Source organism: Vulpes lagopus, chromosome 3, assembly GCF_018345385.1.
Source record: "Vulpes lagopus strain Blue_001 chromosome 3, ASM1834538v1, whole genome shotgun sequence".
Taxonomy (NCBI): Eukaryota; Metazoa; Chordata; class Mammalia; order Carnivora; family Canidae; genus Vulpes; species Vulpes lagopus.
This window is the reverse complement of record NC_054826.1, coordinates 105,065,952-105,082,966: the sequence shown is the minus strand read 5'-3', so window position 1 is coordinate 105,082,966 and position 17,015 is coordinate 105,065,952. Positions and strand designations below refer to the sequence as shown.

Below are 17,015 nucleotides of genomic sequence, written 5' to 3'. Positions count from 1 at the left end.
ATCTCTAGGAAAGATGGAACCGTAGGGAGGGAAAGCAGGCTCATGGTTCCTTGGGCACAGGTAAGGGGTTGACTGCAAGCAGCTTGTGGCTCCCATACAGTGGGAGAACCCTGAGACTGTGAGTCAACTCAGTTCACAGGGTTAAAAGTGGCATCTACAACACATAGATCACATCTCAGTAAAACTGTTTCTAAGAAACTTGCAGAAACACTTGGGTGGCTCAGTGGTTTAGCACCTGCCTTCAGCTCAGGGTGTGATTCTGGGGTCCTGGGATCGAGTCCTGCATCAGGCTCTCTGCATGGAGCCTGTGTCTCTCCCTCTGCCTGTGTCTCTGCCTCTCTCTTCTGTGTCTCTATGTCTCTCATGAATGAATAAATCTTTAAAAAAAAAAAAAAACAATGAAACTTACAGAGGCTCTGTGCTAGTGGTCTGTTGGTGCATTCAGCGAGCATTTCCTGGGGGCTTCCCGCCCCACAATGTGGAAGACTTGATGGACCCTTCCCTGCACAGGGCTCAGTCTCCAGGGACAACCCTCATTTGATGAGTCTTGAAGCTGCTGCACCTTGAGGGTATGGGTGCCCATGAGGCCTGGGAAGACTGGCATCCTAACAGCAGGCTTTCCAGAGGGTCACATCTGAGTTGAGCATCTGGAATATGCGAGCTGCTGAGGAAAGGGCCGGATCAGGGGCTGCCCTGGCCGTAGGCTGCCTCTTACCTGGGGCCTATCTTGGGGCATGAATCTCCATGCTTGGCCACCTGATGTACCCCGTCATTGTAAGCCATCTTTCCTCATGTATCTAAATTTGTTTCTGGATACCAGTAAGATCCTTATCCGTTTATACCTCATGTTCTGTTTACTTTGTTCATGTATTCACAAGGAAGCTGTGTTGGGATACACACATACTCAGAGGGAGCAAGAAGATTTACTTCTCTCAAACTGATGATTTTGAAGATTACTGCTTTGAAAACTCCTAGGTACCAGTTGTTTGAATTTGCCTTAGGAACTGAGCAGTTGAATCAGCCTGGTATTCACTGTCCCCATCTGTGTCAAGCATAGCCTTGACCAAAATGTAAAAACGGAAACACCTGTTATCCCCTTGCCAGAAGCTCTCCTGGGATTAGGAATGGCTGCTGCGGCTCATGAGTGCAAGGGTCATAGCTGTAGATGCTCACTGTGGAAGCCGCCTGTGTCCCTGCTGCTGTGGACACCCTGTGTACCGGGAAGATCTGCCGCCACCAGAGCTGCCCCACATGTGCCACGGGGAGAGTGACAGGAGCAGCGGGGCACCAAGGTGTGTGTCATTTCTGGGTGTGAGTGGCAGAAGCGGTGTACCTGTCTACATCCCCAGGCTATCTCCCCGGCACCTTGTTGGTGGGGAGCAGTCATGGAACCACAGGCAGGGTGGGGTCCCTGGGCAGCCTAGCTCTTTATTCTTTTGGAACTACTTGGTTGGTTGTTTTTTAACTTTGTTTTTACATTACATATTTTGGAAAGTAAAAAATATTTTAAGTAGTGCTGAGTTCATATCCTCTTGTGTGCAAATAAGCATGTGGAGGTAGAGGTGTGCAAGTAGATAGAGGTAGATGGTGCCGGCTTCCTGCATTTCAGGACACCCAAGCACGGCCTCTGCCTCTGACCATTTTTAGGATTTGTCCAAGTTAAGTTATCAGAAATATACAAACAGACTTAGACACAAAGATGATCATCATAGTGTTAATTATAATACTGAGAAATTGGAAACACTCGAGTTCATAAATTATAATGCTCTGTTCTGTTAGCTACTTAAAATCATACCCTGGATTCCCAAGAATTCTTCTGGTGCAGCATTGAAAGGCACCAGTGATGGGAATGCTCTCTGCCTTCAGGACAGTGCCACTGGGCCATGTGTGGCTACTGAGCACTTGAAATGTGCTTATTGGGACCAAGAAACTGGATTGTGATTGATTTAAGCTCAATGAACTTTAGTCGTGTAGCTAGCAGCTACCATGCTGGAAAGTGCAACTCTGGAGCCTATCATGGGGTGGGGGTAGTCAGTGTATCAAGTTTAGGAGACCACAGTGTGTGTCAGAGCTGTTCCACAGCCCTGGACAACAGTAAATGAGCAGGCATTGTCACTTGATTCGCAGAAACAGGCAGCAGCCCGATGTGGCTTCTGGGCCATAGTTTGCCGACTCCAGGTTTAAAAGAATATTGTCATTTCTGCTCCATTAGATAGTACAGGAAAATAGGCCTCTAGGCCTCAGAACACAGATATAGTAAGGCCGTGTGTTTCTTTGAAAATAGCTCATAGGCCCTACTGTCACCAGCTGCCCTGTGTCATGTCCTCTCATCTGACAGACTTTCCACAGTAGATACATTATCAGGAAGAAAAGTATTATTTGTTTGCTTTTGGCAAAATTATAACAAGCTCACTTAAACAGCCAACATAGAATCATTGGAACTAATTTTCTAATATAGCATAAAAGTAGAAAAGTAACAGGAAAAAAACTGAAAATTAGATCTTGTGGTATAAACTGTTGCTTTTGCTAAAACATACCTTTAAACTCTGACCTCTCATGATTTCATTTCTATCCCTAGATTTTTTTATTAAGAATTCTTAAGTTTCTATTTTAATTGCAGTGAATTAACATACAGTGTTATATTAGATTCAGGTGTACAATAGGGTGACTCAACACTTTATACATCACCCAGTGCTCATCACAACAGGTGCAGTCCTTCATCCCCATCTAATATGTCACCCATCCCCCTCCCACCTCCCTTCTGGTCACCATCACTTTGTTCTCTAGAGTTAAGAGTCGGTTTCTTGTTTGTTTCTTTTTTTCTCCCTTTGCTTATTTGTTTTGTTTCTTAAATTCCACATCTGAGTGAAATCACGTGGTATTTGTCTTTCTCTGACTTATTTCACTTCACATGATAACCTCTAGTTCTATTCGTGTCATTGTAAATGGCAATATTTCATTCTTTATCGCTGAGTAATATTCTAGTGTGTATGTATATGCATACATTACATCTTCTGTATCCATTAACCAGTTGGTGGACACCTTGGGTGCTTCCATAATTTGGCTATTGTAAATAATGCTGCTATAAATATGGGTGTGTGTGTCTCCCATTGAATTATTATTTTTGTAGGGTCTTTTGGTAAATGCTGGATAGCTCTATTTTAATTTTTGAGGAACTTCCATACTGTTTCCAGAGTGGCTGCACCAGTTTGCATCCCCACCAACAGTGTAAGAGGGTTCCCCTTTCTCTGCATCCTTGCTGATGCCTGTTGTTTCTCTTCTTGATGCTAGCCATTCTAACAGATGTGAAGTGATAATCTCATCGTGGTTTCAGTTGGCATTTCCTTGATAATGAGTGATGATGAGCATCTTTTCAAGTGTCTATTGACTACCTCTATGTCTTCTGCCCATTTTTTAATTGGATTATTTGGGTTCAGGATCTTGAGTTTTATCAGTTCTTTATATATTTTGGATAGTAACTCATAGTCAGAGATGTGATTTGTGAATATCTTCTCCCATTCCGAAGGTTACATTTTAGTTTCTGCTGTTTCATTATTAGTGTATGCAACAGGTTTCTGTACATCGGTTTTGTATTCTGTGACTTTACTGAATTCATGTATCAGTTATAGTAGTTTTTTGGTCGTCTTTCAGGTTTTCTACATAGAGTATCATGTCACCTGCAAATAGTGAAAGCTTTACTTCTTCCTTACAATTTGAATGCCTTTTATTTCTTTTTCTTGTCTGATTGCTGTGGCCAGGACTTCCAGTACCATGTTGAATAAAAGTGGTGAGAGTTGGAATCCTTGTCTTGCTCCTGATGGAATCCTTGTCTTGCTCCTGATCTTAGAGGAAAAGCTCTCAGTTTTCCCCCATTGACTGTGTTAGTGGCGGGGTTTTCATAGATGGCCTTTATTATGTTGCTGTTATGTTCCCTCTAACCCTACTTTGTTGAGGGTTTTTACCGTGAATGGATGTTGTACTTTGTCAGATGTTTTTTCTGCGTCTGTTGAGAGGATCATATGGTCCTTATCCTTTCTTTTATTAATGTGATGTATCATGTTGATTGATTTGCAAATATTGAACCACCCTTGCAGCCCAGGAAGAAGTCCTACTTCATCATGGTGAATGAGGTTTGTTGTTATTTGTTTTGTTTTTTTTAGAGAACAGCAAGCAGCATGAGGGGAGCAAGGGGAGGGACTGAGGGAGAAAGAAGGAAAATCTTAAGCAGGTTCTATGTCTAGTGTAGAGACCAACATGGGACTTAATCTTATGACCCTGAGATCATGACCTGAGTCAAAATGAAGAACCATATGCTTAACCAACCAAGCCACCCAGGGGTCCCATGAGTTTTTTAAATATTATTGGATTCAGTTTGCTAGTATTTTGTTGAAGATTTTTGTATCCATGTTCATCAGGGATATTAGCCTGTAGTTCTCTTTTTTGTGTGGAGTCTTTCTCTGGTTTTGGTATCAGGTTAATACTGGCCTCATAGAATGAATTTGGAAGTTTTCTTTCCATTTCTATTTTTGGAATAGTATGAGAACAGAGTTTTGAATTTTAGTTATTTGACAAGCACAATTGGGGAGCAGCAGGGAGAGGGAGAAGCAGGCTCCCTGCTGAGCAGGGAGCCCAACTCAGGGCTTGATCCCAGGACCCTGAGATCACAACCCAAGGCAAAGGCAGATGCCCAGCTGACTGAGCCACCCAGGCACCCCTAGAGTTTGAATTTTTAAAATCAAGCCTTTAATCAAAATCTTTGAAGCCTTTTTTGTAGAAAGTGACAAACATTCTAAAATATATGGAAATGCAGAGACCTAGGGCATCCAGAACTTTGACAATGAAGAGCAAAGTTGAAAAGCTAACACTTCCTTTTTGAGAGAATCTACAGAGCAAGAACATAGTACTCCAGACTGTGTGGGGTCAGCATACAGACAGAGAGTGGGAGGGAGGTCAAGCATTCAGAATAGATGCCTACATATGTGGACAGCTGATCTCAGATAGGTTCCATGACAGTTCACTGGAGAAAGGATGTCTTTCAACATTGATCACTAAAAATAAACTTCAAAAACAATATGATTTCTTAGTGGGCAGAAAGATTTTTTAGGGCACATCGCCAACAAAGATATAAATAAGCACATGAGAAGCTGCTCCATGTCATTAGAAAGTGAGCATGAAGCCACAGCAAGCACCACATATCCTGTCAGTGGCTTTCACTGAGGAATGGCCACTCAAGCACAGGTGAGGACACGGAGGAGCTGAAGTCCCTGCCCAGGTGTGGGGACATGACAGTACAGCCCCCTTGGGAAAACCGCTTGGCAGTTCCTTCAATCAAATGCCACCTTCCGTGGAACCCAGTGGACACAGCCACAGGTACTCACCTGCGGGAGCAGCCACGGTATCCATATAGACTTACATGTGGTACTTGTCTCAGATTCTTTGGCAACAGCCCAGCCTAGGAAGGCATGCTGACACACGATTGACCCTGGGATCATTGTGGGGAGAAGGGAGCTGGGCAAACCGAAGTGTGAACCACACAACTCTGCCCAGAGAGGGTCCGTCTGTAGTGACAGGAAGCAGATCGCAGTTGCCTGGGCAGGCAGAGAGCCCTGGGAGTGCTACAGGGGCACAGGAGGCTTTGGGCATTGGGTGCATCTGCATCCTGATTACAGTGGTGGTTTACAGGTGTGTCCATGTGTCAAAACTTATCAGATTAGGCACTTAGTGTATTCTATTGTGTGTCACTTATGCCTCAGTCTGTACGAAAATTTGAAGCTAAATTAGAACAATGTGGCTTCATTTCTGCTCTCAGAGGTGGTTTACATTTTTAAGATTTCAAAATGAAACATGTAAGTGTCCCTTAAACCAGGGACACATGATGAATCAGCTTTCCCAGGATTCACGGAGGTTTTATTTGTGAACTTCCTGTCTTATTCTTTCTACCACCAGAGAATCGCCCTGTGTTGGGCTGTCGGGAGCTTGTCTTCAGAAACCTCTCCAAGATCCTTCCTGCCATCTGTCATGACATCACCGACTGGGTGGTAGGAACCAGGGTGAAGGCCGCACAGCTGCTGGCAGTGCTGATGTTCCATGCCGAAGACCACATCACGCAGCACCTGGAGGTTATCCTCAGAACCCTGCAGCGGGCATGTGCTGATGAGGACAGGGCTGTGGTCAGCAATGTGAGTTGCCTTTTACTGGTCACGTTTGTTGAGCTGTAGCTTATAAGGTATAATGTTCACCTATGTGAGGTCATTGTCTGCTGGTTTTGATCAATGTGAGCCGCCATAGAACTGCCACCACAGCTAAGATAATGTTCACGTCTCCCTGAGATCCCCTTGGGTCTTGGCATCCTCCCCACCCTCTGCCACCCCTACTCATGGGCCCGTCAACCCAGATCTGTTTTCTCTCAACAATAGCAAGCGATGGCTCTGTACAGGTGGATTGCACAAGCCTGTCAGCCTTACCTTTGACACACTTGTCCCTGCGAGTCTCACTTGGGCAGGCAGGGCACCTCCCTGGCTCTGGTGGCCCTCGCATGCCCACAGACTCTTGGCCCAGCATGTGACAACCAGCATCTTCTTGCTTGGTGGTGGCTGGTTCTCACTGCCACCCACCACTTGGCTAGCTGTTAGCATCATCACGTGCATAGGTAGAAGCAGGTGAGCCTCAGCGGGGTTTGCTTCCTTGTCCTGTCTGCCCCATGAGCTCAGCTGGTGGGCACCTTTACTGAGCAACAGGCCATTGGACCTCACTCTGGATGCGCATGGGCATGCTCACTCCTGCCCAGAGGACATGTCATGGGGCCCATGACAGCAGCCTGGCACAGTGGGGGATATCCCTGTATTATGTCACTGGGGGATGTTATATAAATGGAGTCATGCACTATGTATCCTTTAGAATTGGCTTTTTTCAGTCATCCTAATGCCCTGAGGCCCGCTGTTATGATGCAGAGTGGTGCACACAGTATGGCACTGCCAGCATGTAGCCATTTGTTCATAACAAGCCTAGGTCACTGGCAGCACTTGAGGGGCATGAAGCCCTGCCAGGACTTGGCCCTCCTGGGAATCAGAACCCTGCAGAAGCTAAGGGCCAGGGGGACTTCCTGTTGCACACACACAAGGCTGGCTGTGGTGGGCTGGAAGCCCCACAGGCAGATGCACAAGTGCCCGGGGCATCCCGTCAGCCTCTTGCCTTCTTTCACAGTGCATCAGATCTGCAGAGCTGGTTGGAGTGTTCGTCAGCCCAGAAGTGTTTCTGAAGCTGATCTTGTCTGCGCTGAAGAAGTCACCCTCCCCCGCCTGCCTCCTGGTTCTTGCTTCTATCATCCGAGGCTGCCCTAGGGAGGCCCTCCAGCCACACTTGAAGGTCATCGCCACGGAGCTGGCCCAGCCCCATGTCTGTCAAGGATCTGAAAATGTAAGCTGTGGGAGGGGAGGCAGGCACAGTGCATCATGAGGTTGACCCTCTACACAGGGAAGGTGGGTGGCGCCCCCTGCCTGAGGCTGTCAGTACATACCTGTTGATCATTATTAGTAGATAGGACAGGGGTTGGGCCTGCACAAGGCCCACGGCCAGGGTACCACCACTGACACCATCTTGTCTGGGGACCTGCCTGCTTGCTGCCTCCTTCTACTCTGTCCAGTCAGCGGTCATTCATGTTAAAACTAAACACATGGAAAATGCAGGTCCTGCTTCATGCCAGCCACCTTCCATGTGTCCAGTGGCTACCATGCAGGACAGTGTGGGATAGGGCGAGGGATGGGCTATCGGGCCCCAGCGTCCCTTCCCACCCCTGCTCTTGGTCCTCAGCCTATCACCACGAACTGGCTATTTACTTGTGTACCTCAGCATTGTCATCACGTGCTCGGAACAAGCAAGCAGATGGCTGGGAAATGGGTGTGGGATTCTGCACACAGTTACTACATACTGGCTTTATTCTACATCGAAGCAGTTTGGGTAGCTAGGCTTAATCATTTGGAACAATTTATAATTGGGTGCAATTGAGAAAAAGATAAGGACTTTGTTTTTGTTTGGCTGTGACAGTCACTAGGCGTTGCCCTCCTGCTCCTCTGTAGGGAACGGGGGTCTGTGCCCCCTGATTGTCCCCTGTGGCGCAGGCCTGGGGACACCACTTGGGGCTGGCCCAGGCAGGGGTGGGGGACCAGCTATGTCTTCAGACACGGACGGGTGCTGGGACGGACGGGTGCTGGGACGCATCCTACTTGGGCTCGGTTGATCCTTCTCCGGCATCAGGTGACAAGGTGGTCCCATCACAGCTGTGAATCTTCTCGCAAGGCAGCATGAGACGCGGCAGGTGGGAGGTGGGGCTGAGGTCTCAGAGGGGAGTGTTGATGAGCCATTCTCCCTGACCCCGGTGCTTTCGACATGGTTCACCTTTTCCGAAACCTGTTTTTAACATAATTGTCAAACCCACATGAATTCTGCATTTTTACTCAGGGTGGTCTGGTAATGATTCTGATTCCTCTACATAGATTTGTGACCCAGCTCTCTGTTTCCTGAAACGCTAAATTTGAAATTTTGTGCACGTGTTTAAATAGAGATCTACAAAATTTATGGGAAAGAAAATATTTCATATTTTAGCGTCATGTATAGAAAAATCTATTTTTTTAAGGTTTTATTTATTTGAGAGAGAGACAGAGATAGCAACAGAGCACATGAGTGGGGAGGAGATGGAGAATGGAGAAGCAGGTTTCCTGCTGAACAAGGAGCCCAACCTGGGCAGGACTTGACCCCACCCCAGGACCCTGGGATCATGACCTGAGCCAAAGGTAGACACTTTACCCACTGAGCTACCCAGGCACCCCTACAGAAAAATTTAATCCCTTAATCCATGAAGTTCAGATAATGTATTTGGCTCTTCATCTTCCAGAGGTTCTTTGAAGATGAATTTCTGCATTGATGTTGTTTTGTGTTTTTTTGTTTTCTGTAGGCTCCACACCCAGTGTAGAGCCTGTTGTGGGGCTTGATCTCACGACCCTGAGATCATGACTTGAGCTGAAATCAAGTTGGTCTCTCAACTGACGGAGCCACCAAGTGCTCCTGTAGTGGTGTTTTAAACAGCATGATCATGCTTAGTGTCTCATCAGATGTGTTCCAGGCTCAGGCCAAGGAACCAGCCATAGGGAAAACCGGAGATGCCCATTTCCTCACAGACTCAGACATTCAGCAAAGGGGATGAACACTCAAGTTTAGGCAAAGGTGCCAGATGCAGCCCTTTTTCCCCTGCAGCAGGAAGGAAACAGCATGAGCTTCCTGCCATCATTCCCCAGGAGCTGGGAGGACCAGCTGCTGACATCTTTTGAGAAAAAACTGAAGGGTAGAAACTCCAGCATCAACCAGACAAGAGGTTCCCTGAGGGTGCATGCTGGCTGCTGCAGGGCCTGGTAGTGGCAGGTGCCTCCCCAGGTGTGTGTCTGGCCAGCGCCGCACCTGGGGCTAAGCTGAGGGAATCCGATCCTTTCCTTTGAAATGTTTGTTTTGTGACATGTAACTGAGCTGAGGAAATTGTTTGATACCGTAAAGGTAACTCATTTATTCCTGTTGAACAAACACAAACCACGATGAGTGCAGGGGCATGGTCACCGTAGAAATGTCAGCCTCTAGTACTTTCTGCCATAAAGTTTCGACAACCTCAGGTGACACTTTCAGGAGCAGGAGCTAAGATGTCATTTTGGAAACTCGCCTCCGCTGTGCCTTGGTCTCCCTCTTGAGGTGCAGGTGGAGGGGAGGGGAATGTTCTCTGCTTTGATATAAACAAATCTGCGAATGCCAAGGCCAAGATTCCCAGAGATGGTGCCACACTTCCTACAGAGGGGCACATGTAGAAAAGCACGCAGCTCCTTGCAAGGTCCAGTGCACCCCAAGACAGCCACCCTGAGCTGATGTTGGCATGCATCTCAGGAGCTGAGAGTGACGCTCTGTCAGTGGTTAACTCTAGGCCGTTCTGGAGATTAGCTGAAACCATGTCCTCAGACACTTGGTGACTGCCCACCTAGGCCTAAAAGAGATCGGGGCATGGAACAAGTGAGAATGTGAATTAAACACTAGTCTGGCTTCCCAGGGTTGCTGCACGTGAGCAGCCAGGCAAGCGTGGACCACACTCCTCCGTGATCCAGCGTGAATTCTTTGTTTGAACTCTCATGATTTATATCATTTGTGCATGAGCCCAGAACTCCTCCAGAATTGCCTTTGGACTTGTTCCTATTAGTGAAACCGCCTGAGTGCACACCTCCTGCCCTCTGCGTCGTGCTCCTGTCCCATCCTCTCTGTCCTTTGTGAAACATGCGTGAGGCACACATGGAGGGACGTATGAGAAGCACGGGGTGGGGCACGGGCATTAAGGAGTTCTGCTCCACGGTTGATGAAGCTGAGGTCTGGGAGACGAGCGGCTGAGTAGACCTGGCTGAGGCACCCGCCGTGTCACCCCCATCCATCAGGAGGCATGTTCTGAACCGCAGAACTTTTATTAACTTTTATTAAAACTTATTATTACAGAAAGACTCAGAAATGGTCAGCAGTAGAGAAAAGAGCAGAATGAGCCCCCGCATGCCCCCACCCAGCCTCTGCAGCCACGGGCTCTGGCACGCCCATCCTGTCCACCGTCCTCCACCTTGTCTATTACCCTTGGGGGCAGGTTGGGAGGGATGGGTGTTTGCATGTGGATCCAAGATGCCCTGTTTCCCTTGTGAATTTTATGGGATGTGTGGCTCATGCATAAGACCTGCTTTAAACATTAACTGAGAGACTGCTAAGCAGTTCTTTCTTGGGCTATGTTGTTTTCCCTGGAAAAGAAAACTGAAAGTTTTCCCATGATAGAAGGCATTCCTGTGGTCCATGCTTTCTGATCCATGGCACTAGTGTGCTGTGTCCTGTCAGTGTGGGCTGTGGGGTGGGGGAGGCAGGAGGTGGGGAGAGCAAGTGCAAGGGGTGGTGTAGTAAGGGGGGCCCTGGGAGGGGGGCAGGAGCTGGGGGCTAGTGCAGAGGGCAGAGGGTGGGGAGTGAGGAGTGTAGTAAGGGGGACCCTGGGAGGTGTGGTAAGGGACAGGTGGGTGGGGGGAGGGCTGGCTCACAGTACTCCCTTTTTCCTTCATAGCTGCTTCATGGGGAGCACCTGCTGCTCTGCGTGCAGACTTTGGTTTCCGTGTGCCAGGAAGACTGCAGAGGATGCAGCTTGCAGCTCATGGAAGTGCTGGTGACCATCATGGCGCTCTCTGGAGCCACAGGCCTCAGTGACAAGGTAAGGCTACAGGGAAACCCCCACTTAGCTGTGTGGGTGATGGAGCTCATGCCTGGGAAGGTGCTCATCTGACCAAATGGAACCACCATCCAGAAGTCCTCCTGCTGTGGAAACTGAAGACTCAGGCTCCCCTGACTCAGCTGACTAGCACAGTGGAGGACCATGTGGGACATTTGGGATGAGTCGCTCATGCGGTGGCCCTCAGGGGGTAAAGGATTCTAGAGAACCTGCAGCTGCCCGTTTATTGTCATGTCTCAGAGGGACAACAGCTATGGACAAGCAGGACAGGAGCCCGTCCTCAGCTCCAGCCTGTGACTGACAGCCTATAGAGAAGATAGTGTCATATTCTCCCATCTCATCACAGGCCAGCTTTATAACATTATTTCTGTTTTCTCAGCTCTGGGTCTAAGCTTTGAAAATTCTTCTGATGTCCAGTTCCCCTTGGGCCTCAGGGACCATCTCCAGAACAATGTGGTTCTCCCCCTGGTCCTCTCTCCACCCCCATGGGCACATCTCTGTCTGGGGATGATGTGCCTGATGGAGAGGTGCCTGGGCACTTCATAGAACCTGGGCCCCATATCAAGGACGCCCTCTGCCCTCCCTCTCCTTTCCTGGGCCTCTCAACTTTGTTTTGTTTGTTGTTGTTTTTATAAAGATTTTTATTCATTTGAGACAGAGAGCATGAGTTGGGGAGGAGGGGCAGAGGGGGAGGGAGAAGCAGACTCCCCACTGAGCAGGGAGCCCAATGCAGGACTCAATCCCAGGACCCTGGTATCATTACCTGAGCTGAAGGCAGATAGTCAACCATCTGAGCCACCCAGTTACCCCCCACATTTTTGTCTTTAAAAGCCACTGTTCCACAGAGCACGTATCAGCAGACAGCTCATCACCACAGGGCCACAAACAGTGCATGCATGGGACACAATGGAAGGAAGCTGGGCAGCTGTCAGGACGCAGGCTGGGAGGTGGCTACATACCTGTCTCCTGCTCCCCCCCCAGAGGGTGGTTGTCTCAGTTGGAAAGCCCAGTTGCAGGGTGACCTTGGGCCAGCATAGTTTTTGTCTGCTCAGTTCAGTGCCCTGCTGCCACCTTGCTCCCTGCTCCCTCACAGATCGGGTTGGCTGGCGCCCGGCTCTCCCACTCCGCAGTGGGAGCTGAGGACCCCTGAAGGGAGCGGCCTGCCAGGAAGCTTGCTCTCCCTACGTGCCCCTGGCTTTGTGCAGAATGGGGGCACAGTGGCTGAATCTCGTAAATGCACGTCTGTCTGTTTTGTTACCTGTTGTGCACACAGCACTGACGCCATGTGCATAGTGGCGGTTAGATGAGCACCTACAGTCCTAGCCCCAGCAGGCACTCCAGGGGCTCCTCCTTTCATGCTTCCTCAACGATTGGGTGTTTGAGGTTGGCCTGGTCACTAGCCGCTCACATGCCTCAGTGGGTCTCGCTGTCTGATGATGAGGATGGGTCCCCCCCCCCGCAGGGCTTTCCCCAGCCTGTAACTCACACCTACAGGTTCAAGAGACCATGGATGGGCTGGCCACAGTGCAAGAGGTCAACAGCAGGCAGGACCTCTACCGAGAGCACATAGGCCCCCTTGTGGAGTGGCTGGCAGCAACACAGAACGACTGGACTGTCCACTCCGTGGAGCTGCTGCAGCTCACCGTGGTAGTCACCCATGCAGGTGAGTTCCCACCACGCCCAGGCTGGACCCAGGGGGCCACAAGCCAGCTGAGGTGGGGTGACTCATCTCTCCTGCCCATGGGAACCAGCAGTTTGAGAACCAAAATGTTAACTTTAAAAATGCCAAGAAGATTACTTTTGAAGACTTTATGTAACATGGCTGCTCAAAGCCTGCCAGGTGTATGGGTTTGATGTTAAACCTCAAATTTGGGCCTTGTCATGGCCTCTCATGTGGCCCGTGTTGAGATACACCTCAGCATCATTGAACTTAGTGCTGCATGGCCAACGGGTGTTCTGTGTGGGCCTCCCACCCATGCTTTCTCCCTGCCCTGTGGAAATCCCTCTTGGACCAGCCCTGGGGAAGCTTTCACTGGAAAGCTTCTTTTTAAAAGATGATTCTTGAAAACAACAAAAATTACTTTCAGACCTGGAAGGGCAGTTTCTGTCCCTAATTTAGAAAGCCACCAGAAGCCACTTCCCAGTGCACTGGAACCTGCAAGCCTGCACACCGTTGAGGCTGATCAGGAAAAGCTGGGTTGTCGGCCACGTGCAGGAGGGGCGGGCAGTATGGGGGGTGGCATGGCTGCTCTGCACTTCTCCTTCAGTTAACCAAGTATTTTCTCAGATTGTGAATACTGTGTATTTACACTCTTTGTTTGAAAGTATCCTGTTTGGTCTGGAGAGGTTCCTTTCCCAGTGCCCCACAACCCGCATGGTGCTGGCACACCCAGAGCACACTGGTCTATCCAGTCCTCAAGTACTTCCTGCTGGATCTCACATCTACCCGTTTCTTTGTACCGTTAGTGTTGACAAACACCCTGCAGGTTGGAGGAGTTTTTTTCTCATTTTTACAGAGAGCATTTAACAGACTTGACATGTTAGAAATAATGCATTTTTGGTGCACACATGGTAAAAGGGAGACAGTGATGTGCACAAGCTAGATGTGTTTTTACAGGAGGGGCAGGAAGACATTCAGTGATTCCTTTCTCCTCTTGCTTGTAAGCAGGAGATTGGTATCTTTCCTGAAAGATCCCACCTCCTCCTCCAGTGAGAATTGTCTGAACATTGGCCTTCTGTGCGATGTCAAAGGAAAATAAACCACAGAGGGTGTGAGCAAACATTCGGTGCTCAGTCGTGCTGAAGGTATCCTGCTCCTGGGCCATATCGTCCCATCTAGTTTGTTTCTTTTTCTTCCCCAGACCCTACACCTGGCCTCAGGTCAACAAAGGGCTTTGCTTTTCCATCTTGTGGCTTTGACGCCCAGTTTGAGACAGAGGATCTGAGAAGACTCCAGTTGCTTTGCTTGTTTTTGGGCTTGTTGCAAATGGACAGGCACGTTGTGAGCAGGGTGGCTATGAGAGGCGCTATCAGTTGTACAGTGCTGTGAGGGCCTGCCTGGCTGGAGTGGGGGGCCACAGTGGCACTCCATGACCCGTGTCCGTGCAATCAGAGTGCGTGTCTACACCCCAGGGACTGTTTATTCCAATCACGACTCAGAGCATTTCCAGTACTGAAAATCATTCCTCATGTCTGAGGCCCTTGGTACTACAGGCGGACCTGCGCCAGTGCTCTCGAGCAGCGCCTGGAAGAGCGATGGCTGCCAAGTGTAGGGGCAAATATTAAACACCTTACGTGTTCTGAATAATTTATTTTGGTTGATCTTTAAAATATTGCTTGACTTGAATTTTTTAAGTATCTGGGAAAATATAAGGAAATAGGAAGTTTCCATGTTGAATGATAAGCATGATTTGGGGGTTAAATGTTTTATAGTGACACCCATGATCCGGAAAGGAAGGTGGTGGGACAGGGCGTGCTGGCCCCCGCCTTCGGCACAGGTGCTGACCCTGCAGCCGTGGGCTGCTGTCCGTCTGCGAGAAGGAACCGTGGGAACCGGGTGTGTGTTTTCCAGGCCCAGCGCTGGGAGAAGTGCTGCCCCACCTCATGCCCATCCTCAGGAGCTGCCTCCAGCCAGCCAGAGACCCACAGATGCGCCTGAGGCTCTTCTCTTGCCTGTCACGGGTGCTGCTGAATGCAAAGCAGACCATCGACTCCCAGGGGTAGGTCTGCCTGGCCTCTGGCCTCTGTGGGGTCCTCTCAGACAGGAGCTGGGGTCACCCCGGGCTCTGGCGCCAGCCGCTCTCCCTGGGTAAACAGCCCTGCAATGAGAGCCCAGTCGGACAGACACGAAGTCAAGTCATTTTCGTGTGGCCGTTAAAATTCCATTGAATGAAGAGGTTTCAGGGAACATTAACTATTAATGGTTTATATATTAGCTGTTCTCACTTTTAATAGTCTTTCGGTACCTTTCAAACCTAACAAAGAATGGACTGAATCACTGTTAGAAGATTCTGTCCATGAGAACTTTGAGGCAGCAAACACTGAAAGACCTCTAATGTGGCAGCTCTGCAGTGAGGGACGGAGAGCAGAGATGCTGGTGGGAAGGACAGGAGTGACCTAAATCCGTCGCAGGGCAGAGCTGGGTGCCATGGGGTGGAGTGGGCAGTGAGGCGTGAAGGGACCCCATCCCCTTAGAAGGAGCATGTCCATCAGGGCTGTGTCACTAACATGCTAGGACATTTGCTGTGGGCTCTGTCGGCCCATCAAATTGCAGGAATTCTGTTTCATGCTCGTCTGCACAAGGCTTCAAGCCTACAGTGGCCATAAAAAGAGACAAAGTGAGCCCTGGGAGCCCTCCCGACAGCAGAGGTCCACATGGATGAGCCCCAAGGGCGTGTGGACACAGGTCAGCTGGTGCCTCAGGGCCTGTGCTTCCCCACATCCTCTCCAGGGGTCTGAATGGCCCCCAGGCATGGGGAGCACTGGGGGTACATTGCTGACCCTATTCTGCCAAAACCTGTCCACTGGCCACCTGCAGGTCCTACTCAGAGTTGGCAGAGCATAGGCATTGAGAGAGCTGCCCTGGGTCCTTGGCCTCACTAATACCTGATGAAAGTGCCACAAGATGGGCTCCTCGGTTTGAGGAGGTGCCATTTTGGGGGGCTCCCTCCCCCGGACAGGGCTGCCTCTCCCACAGAACAACCCCAAGCTTGGGCCCTGGGCACCGCCCCATCTGTCCCAGCCGACCCACTCAGGTTCCTTAATTGCTCTGGGCCATCCCCACCCCCAGACATGCAGCCTCTGCCCTCCAGGGTGTCTATAGATGTGTGGCAGGCCTTGCTGGCCACCACCTGACTCCATCTGGTCCTCGAGGCTGACCAGGGACCAGGGAAGGGGTGACAAGGGTGGTAGGAGGTCCGTCTTCAGAGCACTGCTCACAAAGGTAGCTGGGGCTGAGGAGCAGGGCACTCACGGTCTCCTGAGGTGGCATCAGTTCTGAGGGAAGTCTGGGCGAACCACCTATGTGTACGTCTTCATTCCAGCAAGGACCCACCTACAAAGCCGCATGCATCTTCTCATGCACAGGACAAGCCACTCCAAAAAGTCAGGTGCTTGATCTTCCTCCCTGGTGTGTCGCTGTTTTTTCGGCGCAAGTTCTGACTGACCCTGGCCACACATGAGGCCCCTGCCTGTATCCCCACAGCCGAGTGGCAGTCTGGCCAGTGCTCAGCCCTCCATTCTTATAGCTACTTTACCTGGACACTCAGAGGACAGGACTCAGGGTTAGGTCCTTCTGAAGAGACTCTTGTGAATCGCTTTGCAAGAAGCAGCAGCTCCTTGCATAACAGTTAAAGCACATTGAAAACCTAATCTGTGTGTCTGTGTGTCTGTTGTGTGTAGGCCATCCAGAACCAGATTTGCTCCTTTACCTGCATTGCTGGTTCTGGGATGCCCCCTGCTGGAAGCAAACAGGTGGAGCCTTATCAGAAAGTTGGGTCAGTGGGGGATGAGGGGTGGCGCAGGATGCAAGAAGCAAGGGTGCCGTGGAGCTCGGGCTCCCCCCAGAGGCTTTACCTTTTCAGTATTCAAGAGCAGCTGGTGTTGGGACACAAGCCACCTTTGAAATATGCTTTGGAATGAAATAACTTGAATTATTTGTTGAACCAAACAGGTTTTGATGTAATGGTGAAGGCACAGTGGGATTCATTAGGACACTCAGGTGCCCCTCTGTGCAGCTCCT

At 49.7% G+C, this 17,015-nt stretch overlaps 1 protein-coding gene across 1 annotated transcript in view; it reads left to right on the top strand.

The window, feature by feature from the left end:
• DNAAF5 (dynein axonemal assembly factor 5) overlaps window positions 1-17,015 on the top strand; it is a 47,552-nt gene that overhangs the window by 17,543 nt on the left and 12,994 nt on the right. The window contains exons 5-9 of the mRNA XM_041749209.1: window positions 5,947-6,179; window positions 7,204-7,416; window positions 11,114-11,257; window positions 12,770-12,938; window positions 14,847-14,994. Coding sequence (XP_041605143.1) covers window positions 5,947-6,179; window positions 7,204-7,416; window positions 11,114-11,257; window positions 12,770-12,938; window positions 14,847-14,994 — 907 coding nt within the window. The remainder of the gene's footprint in view (window positions 1-5,946; window positions 6,180-7,203; window positions 7,417-11,113; window positions 11,258-12,769; window positions 12,939-14,846; window positions 14,995-17,015) is intronic.